The 16,820-nt window shown below is 41.5% G+C and overlaps 1 protein-coding gene across 1 annotated transcript; it reads left to right on the top strand.

Moving 5' to 3' along the window:
• Positions 1 to 2,691: 2,691 nt before the first annotated feature.
• Positions 2,692 to 3,475, top strand: LOC125378781 (acanthoscurrin-1-like). Its single transcript, XM_048394741.1, has 2 exons — positions 2,692 to 2,838; positions 3,059 to 3,475. Exons 1-2 carry the CDS (start codon positions 2,802 to 2,804, stop codon positions 3,334 to 3,336), a joined length of 315 nt encoding a protein of 104 aa, XP_048250698.1. The 5' UTR covers positions 2,692 to 2,801; the 3' UTR covers positions 3,337 to 3,475.
• Positions 3,476 to 16,820: the final 13,345 nt, after the last annotated feature.

Genomic DNA, 16,820 nt, shown 5'->3' with positions numbered 1-16,820 from the left:
TCCATATACAATCCACTATATGTGTAACTTGACACAACAGCAACAAAATGTCTACTCCAAGTAACCAGCGTCAGCACATCACAGAAATATGGCACTGCCATTTATGCATTGTCGCTTCCTCTATAAGTCTTCTGTCCATTCACTTTTTCCTATATGGGTATTGATGTGATTTCATTGGATGATTCAATATACCCAGCATGCGATCCAGCAGTGAAAGAACCCGGGGATTCCAGGTTAGGTCGCAGGTACACAGCATGACTTTGATGATCATGCAGGAAGATGTACATGATAAAGAATGGAAAATGACAAAAGTCAAGGTGATATTACATAATATAATTTTATTTCAAAACAAAAGATGGGGGAAAAAGTAGCAGTAAATAATCAAATATCATGCTTCATCCAGTGCTAGTATTGAGATTAAGTATGTTGATTTCCTGTTTCATTCGCATATAAGACCCTGTGAGCTGTCCCATTGTCATCCAGAGTGTTTATTCTAAAAGTGAATAGACGTAAGCTCCAAGATGCATATATTTAAAGTTGCTCTCGTGGTGGCCTTGGGTAAGTACAGAAATTCTAACATCGACATTCTGACTTATCAATTATAAACGTGCCTAAGTGATGTGTTTACTGAAGCTTTCATTATGGGCTACTTCTTTCAACTGTTATGCGGCTAAATACATAATAAAGCTATGCTTGGAAACTGTCTACCATTAAGAAGTATAAGCATACCCTGTCTGATAATGTAAAACCACTCATATGCTGTTTATCTTTGCAGTGTTCACAGCTCTCTTTGGTTCAGCCTATGGTGGCCACGGCGGTGGTGGCAAAGGAGGTGGTGGCGGCAAAGGAGGCGGTGGCGGCGGCGGCAAGGGAGGCGGTGGCAAAGGAGGCGGTGGTAAAGGCGGCGGTGGCAAAGGAGGAGGCGGGAAAGGAGGCGGTGGTAAAGGCGGCGGTGGCAAAGGAGGAGGCGGCCACGGAGGTGGTGGTAAAGGAGGCGGCGGACATGGAGGTGGTGGCAAAGGAGGAGGCGGACATGGAGGAGGTGGCAAAGGCGGTGGACACCACGGTTAAAGACAACTATTATATCTCCATATTCCTACCAAATGCTGGACATTTGACAGCATTATTGCAACTGTAGCCTTGGTTTCTGCACCACCCTCTACAATGTCAACTTTCAGATACTGTTGAAAATAAAACGATCAGAAATAACCCTTCTCTTTCTTGAATTTATTTTGACAGGCTGATTATTGCTGGTTACACAACACACATGCTATTAATTTCTAATCTTAGAGACCAACAGCCACATGTACTGAGAACCCATGTTTGATACAAGGGCACAATGGATGAAAGAAGGTCATTTTTATTGAAAAACATTGCTCACCACCTTTCTGAAACTATTTTCAGCATCTCATACAATTCGTATCCTCACCAAAAGTAGGCATCAAAGCAAAGCTGATGTTATGGGGGTTTTTTATCGAAAGTAAAAACAAAATCAACATCTGTCTTGTGCGAATATACATTGTAGGATATATCAGTGGTCTGGTTCCGAGTACAAATGTTTTAATTTTAGCACCTGTTGCACCTTAAAGGACACGTTCATATACACAGATAATGTGTCAATTGTATTAATAAACGTACACGTGTTTCCAATGCGACTGCAAAATAGGTAGTTTATATATAATCTCAATTGACTGCTGCCTGCCTCAAAGTACTTTTAGAAAATTCACCCATGAGAAGCTGTAAAAACCTCTGAATCACGGCTGACAAAGCCTTCCAAAGCAAGGGTGAGAACAGCAAATATCTGTGTAGGCATCAACTGTCGTTATTTTCTCGGTTTAAATCTCATAGCTGAAACACACACAGCTTCCAGCTACAATGAGGTGCTCTGACATCTCTTCTTCTATTCAGTGCAATTTTCAGAATCCAAAATGGCTGTATTATACACAGAATCTTGATATCACAAATAGTGCCACATATGCCGACACACACCGAATATAGTCAAAAGTCAAGACAGAAGGTTTTGTATGTATTACCTTAAATAAACCTCTGGTGACATGCTAGTTTAAGTTCATCAAAATATTGCTGATCTAGTGTATGCATCATACCATCGGTTGCATGGGTTTTATGCATTTATTTAAATATACCACACCGTCTGTATGTATTACCTTCAATAAAACTCTGGTGACATGCTAGTTTAAGTTTATCAAAATAGTGCTAAATATAGTAGCATACCATCGGTTCCATGATCTTTATGCATTTATTCAAATCTACCATACCGTCTGCATTGTTTGTTCCATATACAATCCACTATATGTGTAACTTGACACAACAGCAACAAAATGTCTACTCCAAGTAACCAGCGTCAGCACATCACAGAAATATGGCACTGCCATTTATGCATTGTCGCTTCCTTTTATAAGTCTTCTGTCCATTCACTTTTTCCTATATGGGTATTGATGTGATTTCATTGGATGATTCAATATACCCAGCATGCGATCCAGCAGTGAAAGAACCCGGGGATTCCAGGTTAGGTCGCAGGTACACAGCATGACTTTGATGATCATGCAGGAAGATGTACATGATAAAGAATGGAAAATGACAAAAGTCAAGGTGATATTACATAATATAATTTTATTTCAAAACAAAAGTAGCAGTAAATAATCAAATATCATGCTTCATCCAGTGCTAGTATTGAGATTAAGTATGTTGATTTCCTGTTTCATTCGCATATAAGACCCTGTGAGCTGTCCCATTGTCATCCAGAGTGTTTATTCTAAAAGTGAATAGACGTAAGCTCCAAGATGCATATATTTAAAGTTGCTCTCGTGGTGGCCTTGGGTAAGTACAGAAATTCTAACATCGACATTCTGACTTATCAATTATAAACGTGCCTAAGTGATGTGTTTACTGAAGCTTTCATTATGGGCTACTTCTTTCAACTGTTATGCGGCTAAATGCATCATAAAGCTAGTATGCTTGGAAACTGTCTACCATTAAGAAGTATAAGCATACCCTGTCTGATAATGTAAAACCACTCATATGCTGTTTATCTTTGCAGTGTTCACAGCTCTCTTTGGTTCAGCCTATGGTGGCCACGGCGGTGGTGGCAAAGGAGGCGGTGGCGGCGGCGGCAAGGGAGGCGGTGGCAAAGGAGGCGGTGGTAAAGGCGGCGGTGGCAAAGGAGGAGGCGGGAAAGGAGGCGGTGGTAAAGGCGGCGGTGGCAAAGGAGGAGGCGGCCACGGAGGTGGTGGTAAAGGAGGCGGCGGACATGGAGGTGGTGGCAAAGGAGGAGGCGGACATGGAGGAGGTGGCAAAGGAGGTGGACACCACGGTTAAAGACAACTATTATATCTCCATATTCCTACCAAATGCTGGACATTTGACAGCATTATTGCAACTGTAGCCTTGGTTTCTGCACCACCCTGTACAATGTCAACTTTCAGATACTGTTGAAAATAAAACGATCAGAAATAACCCTTCTCTTTCTTGAATTTATTTTGACAGGCTGATTATTGCTGGTTACACAACACACATGCTATTAATTTCTAATCTTAGAGACCAACAGCCACATGTACTGAGAACCCATGTTTGGTACAAGGGCACAATGAATGACAGAAGGTCATTTTTATTGAAAAACATTGCTCACCACCTTTTTGAAACTATTTTCAGCACCTCATACAATTCGTATCCTCACCAAAGTAGGCATCAAAGCAAAGCTGATGTTATGGGGATTGTTTATCGAAAGTAAAACAAAATCAACATCTGTATTGTGCGAATATACATTGTAGGATATATCAGTGGTCTGGTTCAGAGTTTTGATTTTAGCACCTGTTGCACCTTGAAGGACACGTTCATATACACAGATAATGTGTCAATTGTATTAATAAACGTACACGTGTTTCCAATACGACTGCAAAATAGGTAGTTTATATATAATCTCAATTGTCTGCTACCTGCCTCAAAGTAGTTTTAGAAAATTCACCCTGAAGAAGCTGTAAAAACCTCTGAATCACGGCTGACAAAGCCTTCCAAAGCAAGGGTGAGAACAGCAAATATCTGTGTAGGCATCAACTGTCGTTATTTTCTCGGTTTAAATCTAATAGCTGAAACACACACAGCTTCCAGCTACAATGAGGTGGTCTGACATCTCTTCTTCTATTCAGTGCAATTTTCAGAATCCAAAATGGCTGTATTATACACAGAATCTTGATATCACAAATAGTGCAACATATGCCGACACACACCGAATATAGTCAAAAGTCAAGACAAAAGGTTTTGTATGTATTACCTTAAATAAACCTCTGGTGACATGCTAGTTTAAGTTCATCAAAATATTGCTGATCTAGTGTATGCATCATACCATCGGTTGCATGGGTTTTATGCATTTATTCAAATATACCACACCGTCTGTATGTATTACCTTCAATAAAACTCTGGTGACATGCTAGTTTAAGTTCATCAAAATAGTGCTAAATATAGAAGCATACCATCGGTTCCATGATCTTTATGCATTTATTCAAATCTACCATACCGTCTGCATTGTTTGTTCCATATACAATCCACTATATGTGTAACTTGACACAACGGCAACAAAATGTCTACTCCAAGTAACTTGGGGCCATGCCGGTTTAAGTTCATCAAAATATTGCTGATCAAGTGTATGCATCATAACATCGGTTGCATGGGTTTTATGTATTTATTCAGATACCACACCGTCTGTATGTAGTACTGTGGTGGTCACGGCGGTTGTGGCAAAGACCGATTACTGCTGGTTTCATAACACACATATTATCAATGTTCTAATCTATGTGACCAACAGCCACATGTACCGTAATACAAATAAGTGTAGATAAAACGTGAACAAGCAATCCTTACTTGCATAAAAATTACCCAAGGAGTATTTGCACTACAAAGTATTCAAACCATAATAAAACAAACCTAGCAACGATGATATAATAGTAGTGTTCTTCTTTCGAGTAAATGATTGCAGGCAGTATTACGACACAGTTCCACTCTTGTAGTAGTCCATTCTAACTGACTCCCTGAATACTTCGACTTGTATAAAAACGTTATAAAGTACTAATTATCATTTCAAAACCATAATCTATTGAGGATGAGTTGAAGATGCGTGTCTGTATGGATGCAGGTTGTGTAGATTAGCGGATTCATAAACATTGAAAACTTGGATAATCCGGACCTCTATAATCCGGACCCCGTTATTCCGGACACCGCTAATCCGGTAATCCCTCTGGCAGGTCAATAACTAGTGGGACTCGTATATGTATACAAAGTGACATTATTCAGTACCAATAATCCGGACTCAGCGACCAGATAAACGGGTTTCACTGTATATGCATTTGTTTCTGCTTGTAGAACACTGCAATCATATCTGTCCCATCTTCTGCACGTTTACGCGAGACTGGCAGACACATAGCAGGCAGGCGAAGGCGCCACGGTAGTGATGAAGCTTACAGATCGATAGCAGTGAGTTGTCCGTGAGTCAATACAGGTCATATCTAGTGCGCAGTATCATGCTAATTAACATCACATTAAGCACCGAATCTATGCCACCATACCTATCTGATATAAAAACCGACGAATCCACAACGATGAAACAAACGGCTGCCAGGTTGGGAGATTCCCCACTCGTCGAGACTGTGCTATTTTTAGAAATAGGTCGGGGTTCCCCTCCACTGAAGGAGTGTTCGGTTCACGGGGATCGGAAAGTTCTCGCAACACTATAAATACGCCCTTACGTATAGGTGTGATTCATTGAGTGACTGAAGTTTCACCTGACGCACACATACAGATTCAGGCTGTGGGGTCGGGCTGAGGACGGTGAAGGGACGGGCAGCTACCCTTTGTCCGTCCGCACCCTCCTAGTATGGTGAGGAATCCATTTGGAGGGACTATTTTGAATAACGGTAAGTTCTGATGAAATTATGCATTGAGTTTTATCATCAATTCGTGGTATTTGTTGCTTATATGTTTCTTCAAGAAGTTTGTATTTACCACATATGTCTCTCAATTAACATATGTAAGGCAACTATATCCACACCGTTGCTACAGCAACAATGTTTATGTGATGCAAAATATTTTTGGCGGGGAAATTCTTGACTAAAAACGTATTTAAGCTGTGAAATGATTCATACAAAAGCTGTTTATCCAATTTCCCCGGAGCTACAAATTCGGGGTTTAAAGTCCCAAACAACGTCAATCTCGTCTACTGCGTTCTAAAATACAAAGTACACCCCATGTGACATGAAAAAATACGCCCATGTGAGGTTCGGAGGTGAGTTCGTGTGTGTGGTATTTCCGCCTTTGAATGCAGCAATGTCACTAAGAATTGTGTGTGTTAACCAGGCAGGCAGGTGCGCTGGGTCGCTGTGAGGAGTTCCACTAACTACGTAAATTATGAAATGTTTTTGCTCGCACCTGCTGTAGAGTTTTTCCATGTCATTATTCCGTCGTGTTGTTTTGATCACCAAGTTACGTCTCACCTGCTTTGGGCGGTGTTGGCACGCGACGTGGTTCGTGGTGTAATTGCGATAACCCTTTGTTGATGTCGGAATTATTTGATGCACAGCATTCCACGCACAGTCAAGAGCAACCAACTATAAACACATGCCACTTTTCTCCGAAATTTAATATAGGCATTCTTTTCAGTTGTAATCCTCATATTTAAAAATGTAATATCGTGAATATTAACAAACCATTGTCAATCAATCAGGAATGAGATCTTATGAATTACTGGTTATCTTTATTCACGATGCGTATTTAGAATCTGTTATATCATACAGAGGCCACGTGTTCGCTTGGTCTTTTTGCGCAGTTGTATTAACCTCGGATATTGCACACTTTCCTAAAATAGAAATAAGGTCTATTGCATATTCATGTACACGTGACGCTTTCCGATTGGCTGACGAAAATAGCTACTACTCATCGTGGGACATTGCTCATAGATAATATGAGCCTGTAAAATTCCGTCATCAGTAAGAACCTGTTGTATGAGACATGAAGACGGGCCGTCATTTAGTAATTACCGAACTGGGTCATCATTTAGTCACGATGATATTGTCTTTCCGTTATCGTCCATTAAGAAGCCAAGAGTTACTTCCCTTTGAATTAACACCGACACCACATTCAGACAATCGTGAATGAATGAAAAACAGAAATACTTTGGTGAAGTTAATAATCTATTTGATGAGAACATTATATTTTATCTGTATTACACGATGATACATTTCTCTAGGAAAAGATATATAAACCAAATAATAATTTAAAAAAACTTATTTTCTAAGGAATGTGTGGGTTTACATATGTTTGTTTATATTTAGGCACAAATCAAAACGAATACTCATTTATCAGTTATTCTTACTGCATTACTATGGTGATATTGTGATTAAGGTTATATTCACAGAATTTTCCTTTATCGGTGGCTGTGGAGGGCAAGCCTAGTGATGAAAGTGGGGTCACGCAGCAGATTTCGGTTGAATCAAAACAGGAAGATAGTCCACCTTTGAAGTCCCCACTATGATATTGGTGGATTATGGCTAAAAATGATTGGCCCGTTCTAGACCTATACCATGACTGCGGAATATATGTATTGTTTTTGTTTTTTTTGTTTTTTTTAATTCTTATATAGGAAATAAGAAGAGTAGAGAAATGTGTTGTTGGATGAAGTATTGCACAGACTGTATGTTAGTCTTGCCCAACTCACTCACTCGCTCTTCGTTTTTAATGCTCGATGTTACCGACATCCCCCAGACTGTGAGTAGACCTACATATAAACAGGTTGGCTATGAACCTCGATAAATCTATACGGCAAACTGTACAGGTGTACCGAGGAGCATTGATCCGAAAAACACGTGGACTTGTCTTTCGGGACGACTGGCATGAACGACATCAGGTGATGTCGAGTGGTGGGCGGTAGACACGGGATCTCGCGTTGACGCCTTTATTTCGCAATAAACTCATAAACACCGACATCTGAATAGCAGAGGCGACCATCTCGGTGTTTACCTATTCGGATGAGCGTAGTTGTATTTTCATGGCATTGTGTCTGATCAATAATATGGTAGTGATTTGGGAACCGCCTTGTGAATGGAGCGGCATTCCTTTTTCTTGTTGGATCGTTTTAGTGACATATAGTTTGACGGGCTATGTTGGTTCTCTCTTGTGGAAGGCTAGACTAACTTTCAGTCTCTGAAATGAGATGTTTTAAGATTTATTTGTTATATTGTCACTAAATATATAATAGAAAGGAGCCCTGAGATCAAGACTTGCCAATGCAATGTAGAATTTGTATTCTTCTCGTATTTTGGTTTCGAGGTCTGTAAGACGGAACCTGAACATAACGAATGAGCACGTGTCACGCATGGACCTCCTCGTGTCGTGACATCACATTGTAGACATGACCCTTCTGTCACTTGTGTACCGTCATGTTCTTTTATTGGTTATTCGAGATAAACGATACCATAATTCTGAGTTTTGAAAGGTCATTTGATTGTGTTCGGAATCTCGAAGGCGGACTGTCAATACAGCTCCGCTCATGTTACTTACACAACAATACTTCACCAGCTGACACTCGTAGGCGTTCTCCATCAACACCTCGTGGTATTACCAAGCAAACACCTATACTAACCAACCACCAGCATTTAAACAAGTAGCAATTCCATGACTATAATTCTGTTGTTTAGAGTTCAGCCTGCATGCTACATTAACCAAACACAACAGAAGCGTCAATCACAATCCGGCTGACCAAGAGGTACCCTAATGACCCCACCCACGCACATTCCAGGGATAAATAGTCACACTGACCACCGGAGTGACCCCCCACACCCAGGTTGGGCGGGTTGAGTCAATCTGGCAGATGGTATTATGTCAAGGTCAGTGGACAGCTTTTAGTTTTACGCCCACAAGGATAAGTCAAGGTCACTCGACAGCGTCCACCAGGACATGATCTGGGGTTATTTACATATCACTGTTAAGAAAGAATCCACTGCTTTTGTATGTAGTTAATTCACGATAATCTGTACGTTACTGTGCAAACATTGACAGATAGTAATGTTCCTTTAATTATACACATCTCAGCACCACACCCACACTCAAGCCGACACGCCGCGATTAGCTGAAATACTGTTCAATGCGGCGTTGAAACTCACGCACCTTTAATTATATTCTTCATTACAAGTATATGTTCCAAATAGTAATCGTCAATAAATGACATTACATATGTTGTAGGTTTAATAAAATAATATAACATTTATTATTTTTTAGTTATTATGTTTTAATATTTCTGTTACTTTGATCCTCCTTATTGTCAGAGTTGATGAACACAGTGAAATCCTTTGAACTTCACCACATGGAAACATCCTGATTGCCGTCGTGTTACGTTGTACGTGGTCCTGTTTGCAGCGGAAGGAGCAGTTAAGCGACGTTGGTTGCGGAGAGTAGGTGGATGGTTGGGTGGCCGTGTTCGGCAGTTTGACTTCTGAGAGTTTCAAGGGTTTCTGTCCTGCCTCACACTGAAGAACGTTCTACATGTAGTGCCTCCTTAGTTCGAAATATTATGTTTCTTATTACTTCTTCGAAATAATTATGCCTCTGGTCACCCAGCAGCGGTAGGAGAAGGTAATGAGGCGGTGGACCTTCTAGCGCCCCACAGGCAACTTGGGTTGTATACTCCCCAGGGAGCTGAGAATGAATATCTGGTGGACACTTATTTCTGGGCTAATAATGGTTTCGCGCTCATCAGCACCTTATTGGTGAATGGTTACTAACACTTTGCTTTATGCATGGTCAGCTAGTTCAGTGCAATGCCAATCTGAGTTGGTTTTGTCCCAAATTCACTTTTACCATATTGCAGTCAGAGCTCATCCTATTCCAACGACCTTGACGGTTGATAACAAAGAGACAAAGCACGCCACGATGTTTTTAGAGGTCCACCGGTATAATGTCCTGACCTTGTTTCACAGGAAGGCTGTACCCCAGTCCAGGGTACTTTTATAGTAAACAGCTACCCGTCTTGCCGTGTACATCGGGTACAGTGTACGTATGAGCCCCTGTGACTGTACCAACTGACGGCACAACTTACAAAGACATTATGAAGACAACCGACGCCCTCCTTACCGGTCGCGTCGCTGATTACGGAGTCCTTTCACGCACCCTTACCCATGAACTGCAAAACACGCGACATGCTGACAAAAGTCTTCTATAGGCTCAAAACCGACAAATTTTCTGATGAATGACGAAGTTAATGACAAACTGTCACGCCTCCTAGTTGACGTCGTCGGCTGCAACGCTTTCTGAACAACATCTCGACTGCACTCCGTCCCTCATCTCTGCACTAAGTGGTACGGGACGCCAGTACAAAATGTTCCTTAAGAATAAGTGTTAAATAAACACTTATCAAAAGATATCAGATGGGATGTCACTGGATGAAATATTTGTTTCCAAAATATGAGTTATAAAAGTCATATATGTTATTTCATTGGATTTTCATATGAAAATAAAACTGATTATCATACGATGTTTTCATCTGTCGCTTGTTGAAAGTTGAGTTTAAGGTGCAGTTAGACATTCATTTCATTGTATCAAGTTGAATAAAACCTGTCCCTGTCTGGGATGTGACAACATTGATTTGCACACACGTGTTGTCCTGAACCCGGAACTCGGTGAAGCTATCACTGTTGCTACGCCCGATGATGTATATACACGAGCATACAAAAATAGATGTGATCGAACGTGTGAATCAGATGTTATTGTAAAAACAGAGTTATTGATTTAATTTAAAATGGAAGTCACTGCCGACCTGGAGAGAGTACCAGATGACATCGACACGCATGACTGCGCTGACTCAGCATGTTGCAGTCAAAGTAGCATCCTTATTGATCTGAGACGCGAACTTAAGGTGCATTGTCACACTTCGTGTACACTTCGTCACCTCTTCCAGGCCCGACCACTACTTCGCCCTGCGCTCACACCCAACCCCCAACCCCACCCACACAGCAAACAAACACGTGGATACGACCTCCCAGCGCTACCTGCAACATCTGGCTCAACAATGTGAACGTTACAAATAAAACTCACACACAAGTTCACTTCTCAAGGCGCACTTTCATCATTGAATCCGCATCCCCATCTCCCCCACCCCAAAACCTGCCCAAACTGTTGCCTTTGCAAATGTTTGCCTGAGCAGATTCATTTTCCCCTGTCCCATCTCATAGAATCTGTACCCCACCCAAATCTTCCACCCTTGTCATTACCCCCACCGCCCTGTTATTTCGCCATCACGCGCATCGTTACATTCTGCAGGTTATCGTCCATCCTCATCTTCACCTTAACCCCAACATTCGCTTTACGCTGTACTGTACACCTCATGACCCTAAGCCCCACCCCACCCCCTTCGTACCCAACCCCTGCGTACAGTCGACCCCTCCCTCGTGTCACATCTGCTATAACCCAGTACAAGTTCAGTATGTATGGCGTGCACTCAATATTTCATGTGTCTGTCACTTAAGTGCAATATGATTGTCCCAGTTTATCGTGTTCAGTGATGACGATATCTGTACTGGATCAACCCACAGATGACTTGTTTTTTTAATTGTTCGGTGGTTTTATTAATAGCAGGACTTGAATTAAATTCTTGAAGATATCTTGTCGAATACCAACCTGGGCTTTTGGTGCATGACCTGTGTCATTTGCCAATGACAATGGTTGGTCTTAGTTTCTCACTGTTCGAATAGTACAGGCCATTCAGTACTGAGAGCACCTGTTAGGTTGGGTGACCCAACCTTACACACTGCATGCAGTGAAACACAGAATCGATGAAGAGACGCGGTGCTTCATGGCGTAGCTGTGATAACAAACGAATCATGGTCTGATTGTAGTAGGTGAGTTAGACGTAAGGCCACGTTTGACAGTATTTCGGTTATATCACGGCCATCCTGAAGAAGGGGGCAAGTGAAACAGTTCGTTGACTTCATCACATTAACAGGTTTGGTGCTGACAAACTAAGGATCGTAATCAGAGACAAGGGGTGGCTTACTCTACACACCGCGCTGCGACTCCTTAGAAACCGACACCCGTGCACCCGAATCCTTCATAAACATCACAAACAATAATATATACTTTGACAACCCTTTGCCATATCTTGCATTTAGAAGTTACATCCTTGCCTTTACGGGGTGGGGTAGCCTTGATGTTAAGTTCAATTTGCGGTTCGATTCCCCAAGTATAATAAGTGTAGTTTTCTGGTGTTCTTTGTCGGGATATAGTTTTTCTTTGTTTGTTGTTTAGCGCAGCAGCTATTTGACGGCGATCTGTATATAAGTGAGTCTATACGAGGCAATCAAGTAATTGACATCATGAGCATCGATCTGCCCAATTGGTATACGATGACATGCATGAACCACGTCAGCGAATTTGACCACCCGATCCCGTTAGTCGCCACTTACGACCCGCATGGGTTGCTGAAGACCAATTCTAACCCGGATCTTCACGGGTACTGTGGTTGGAATATTGCCCCAAACAACGTCATCCGGTCCCTCCCTTTACTAAATGACTGGAAAAAGAAATAAAATCCCTATGACAGGCCTCTGCAAAGCCATGTGTTGACACAAAGTAAATTTCAAATCTTATAAGTGTAACTTTTTTTAACAAAACCTACACAATTCATCCATTTGAAGAAGAAATCAATTAGTTTTCCCGCTGTTTTTATTAATTGCTGTCGTGACCGGAAGTTTGGATGCGCCCGTGATTTCACGTGACAAATCTTGTTCTAAAACAGGATATGTCATGATGCGAGTTGCGCCATCCAAGGCATCATGCATGACAATTAATTTCCCTTGGAATGTAAATAGAATGAATTTCCAAATATTGTAATGAATAATGAACTTGGCAAATAATTATATTACCGAAAGGAAGGAAAGATGCGTAAATTATGACGTGTTCAATTTCATAATGACAAATATGAATTTCAAAGTCGGAAATGCGTTGCCGTGACACGATTTACTTGGACAATCTGAATATAAGTCATCTCTGCATCCGGGTTGTCATAGGACCGGTATAAATAAAACCACGCCATAGGCCGTCAGAAAACCACCGAAGAAAGCATGCAGTTTTTCCCAGCAGAAAGTGACTGGTTCCAGTGTTTACATGCGCACAGAGCTATGTGAATGTTTCACAGGTTCTATGCTGGACGGGATCCTAGTCCGGTTATCGTTGCGACATGCCGTCAACTGGTAGGGAATTAACGAAAACCGTCGTGTCACTAACCACGACATGTATACGCTGATCAAGGGCGGATGTTATTATCCATTTTACCCATAACATGGATAAGTATATTTGATTGATGTTTGTCCGAACTATACTTCACCTGTACAAATAATATATCATAATAGTTATGGGATTTGTCGATATCGCCCTCGCATACGTGTACCGATATACACAGCTGCACTGAAGCACGATATACCTGTTAATGCTTGGGAGTGGATGGAAATTTATGGCCTTTATTGCCGTGTTTACACAGATCTACTGTGATGTATAAACTGACACGATCTCTGACGATCACACACAACGCCCTTCATGGTTACTTATAAATGACCGTGATCCAGAAATACGACATCATGTTTTGCTTCTCTGTTATATATTGGAGGGGGGGGGGGGGGGGGGGGGGGGGTATGGCTGGGACGAGTCCAAATTTACTACCCGGGTACCAATCCCCCTATTACCCGACCCAACCCGGGTACCGACTGTAGGTCTCGAGAGATAGGTTCAAAATACACTTTTTGTTGTGTGAAAGAAGCCGATTTTTTATGGGGTTTTTTTCAAGTATTTTTTTCATGGCATTAAGACATGAGTAGAAATGCCAGTATTTTTTCTACTTGAAAGTCCCTAAAACGATCCCACGGGTTACGGTACTGGATCAACTGATGACAGAAATGTTATACAGATGAGATAAGACATGTTTCGCGTTACAGGCGTGTGCCAAGTTTAACAAAGTATTTAGTACTGTATCAGAAACTAGCATAGCGTATACAACGAAACCCCGCTAATCCGTTCCCAGTGAAATCATTCGAACGGTCACATATCCAGAAAAATGAAGCATTGGCACCGATCAAGATATCATATTGTGCCAATGTAATGATCCGGAAAGAGGTGTGTGTGTGTTGTTGTTTTTGGTTTTTTGGTTTTTTTTGGTGTGTGTGTGTGTGTGTGTGTGTGTGTGTGTGTGTGTGTGTGTGTGTGTGCGTCGGATTTCCCTGTATGTCGATAAAGCTGAGATTTAAAGGAGATCGTAGACCGAGTTTGGCGAGGGGTATTATGAAAGTAGTTTTATTACAACTTGACTTGGTGGGTCCTATGATCCATGACTTCACACTGCTTTCCACAATGAAATAAATATAGTTACAGAGTATTGCAAGGCTCGGGCAAACCGACAGTCCTAGCAAAGTGAATTCAAGACATTTAACACCCCTTTGTGAGTCTCCAAACACAAATTGCATGATGTTACCTAAATTACATCGTCTCATTTCACATATGGCATATAAAACGTCTAGACATTGACTGAAAATGGAGCAGAGTATCCCTTTCATTGAGTGGACCTATTCCCATCACTCTTGCAACCGAATGAATTGGAGTACGGAGAACAGTTAAAATAAACACAAGGAAAAACAATTCGGATTGTAGAACACATATCAGTTTCCTAGTTTCTTGTCAGACTGAAGTATGTCACTACGCATTCATCGAGATCTAGCAGCTAGTGTCGGTGGGACAGACATTCCTGGCCGCGTGCGTGGGCGATCTATCAATGGAGCTGGGTCTACGATAGAGTACTACGGGCTCGTGATCTTACACCCAGTGTTACACGGGATAGGCTCGCGGCTACCAGTGACTCGGCGGTATTCAATCTGCTTCATGGCGGTGTGAACACTCGACTCAACGCCCAGCTCTGGACTGATGGATTACGTCGGGTTGGGATATGTGTCTGGTAGGTTCGTATTTCATTCATCTTTCTAATATTGTTTAATTTGTTGATGTATTTTGAATATCGAGGTTGTGACGTAACGATGTATGGTGGTTGAACTGCTGGGTTGGAGTTTCATTTTTTGAAGTTGTGTAATTAGTTTATGTACTTTGAAAATCATGGTTGTTTCTTTTAACAAAGCTTTGTGTTTGAGGTTGGGGTAGACGACGTCCATGTAGATGGGTGTGTGGGGGTGGTTCAACAGAGGCACCATGCCACACCCAAGAGAGAGAGAGAGAGAGAGAGAGAGAGAGAGAGAGAGAGAGTTTTAAATTTTAGAGCGGGAGAGACAGAGACACACACAAAGTGACATAGAGAATGAGAGAAAAATACACAGGGAACATCTGAGTGAGTGAATTGTGTTCGGGAAAGTAATATGTTCGACGTTGGCAAGCTAAATGAAATCGTGGTTTTTATATACAGTCAAACCCCATTTTCTCGAACCCTGCGGGACCGTGTTGTAGCTTCGAGATAAACGATTCGACATAACGAGGCCTGAACATTATATAGTAATGCGGTCGGGACCGGAGAATAGATTCGAGATATTGGTAAGTTCGAGATAACGAGGTTCGACTGTAATTTCTGGTCGCGTTTTAGTATTAATCGCTCGTCGTGTTTTACCATGTGCAAGTCGTGATTTCATTTCCCTTACGTGTTTCATCAATCGCAAGTCATGTTTTAAAAAGTCCGTACCATGAACCAATGTCACGATGCAATAGGATACGGCACTGAAATACAGCTTGTCTACGCCTTAAGACCTAAACAACCGCTCTCTCAACGCACATGACGACATGACGTCAGAATCATTGGGTGTGGAGAGAGATACTATCTACAACCGGGATTGTAGGATAGTCTCATCGCAGTTAGACTCAGGCTGGAAATAAGGTTGTCTGGTTCTCATGGTCCGACACTGGAGGTAACGTTTGACAGTTTTGCAGACATGTATTTCGTCAACTGAAGGTTTAATAATTGGTTTGACATATATACACGTCAACATTCTTTAGTATATGTGTCGATCGGCTCTATCGCCTAACCTTCGCTTTCGTTGTGCTGTAAACATATTTTAACTTTTTCATATAAATGGATGTTTGTCAGAGCGATATAGAGATTTTATCCATGGTCCTATTTGCAAACAGATTACGATTGCGATATAACACGTTATCAAGTTTGGGTGATCTGTCATTTGCTCCATGTCAAGTATTCATTTAAATTGAGAGAAATAAGATGTGAGCACAGAAATCGTATCATTGAATATCCAACGACCGAGCTTTATTTGCGAACGTTTTGGGCGCCGTTTTGAAACCAGTGATTTCTTTAAATTTGTCTATTTTTTTCCAACCCAGTGTTTCACCACATGGTTGGAAATGCCAGTTGATGATTATACTTGATAAGGGCACTGCGCTTTAGCCTAAGGGACCCAACCTAGCACTGTTGGCATACATCGTACATGTCGCAACAACGACCTAGACCCATCTTGCCTAATCGTCATGTACATGTTGTGACATTTTACGCTCATAAAATTACACTGCGAAAGGTTTGCAACATGTTTTCCGAGAAAAATTATACGGCAGTTATCCACGACAATTACCAACAATCGTAGTAACTCTGAACCTTTGCAAGCCACAGTTTAATTTTGATAAATAGGTGTGTATATATGGGTTATATCTACCAGATCTGATGTCGAAATATGTTATAACAACGTTCTATCGTTACCGACCGGATTTAACCCACTTTGTTCAGTGTGTAGTAGACTTCAAAATCATTTCCTGGTTATCATTGACCAATGAGAAGG

This window comes from Haliotis rufescens, unplaced genomic scaffold (genome assembly GCF_023055435.1).
Source record: "Haliotis rufescens isolate VD_foot unplaced genomic scaffold, xgHalRufe1.0.p SCAF_13, whole genome shotgun sequence".
NCBI classification, from domain to species: domain Eukaryota; kingdom Metazoa; phylum Mollusca; class Gastropoda; order Lepetellida; family Haliotidae; genus Haliotis; species Haliotis rufescens.
This window is presented reverse-complemented; position numbering and strand designations above follow the sequence as displayed.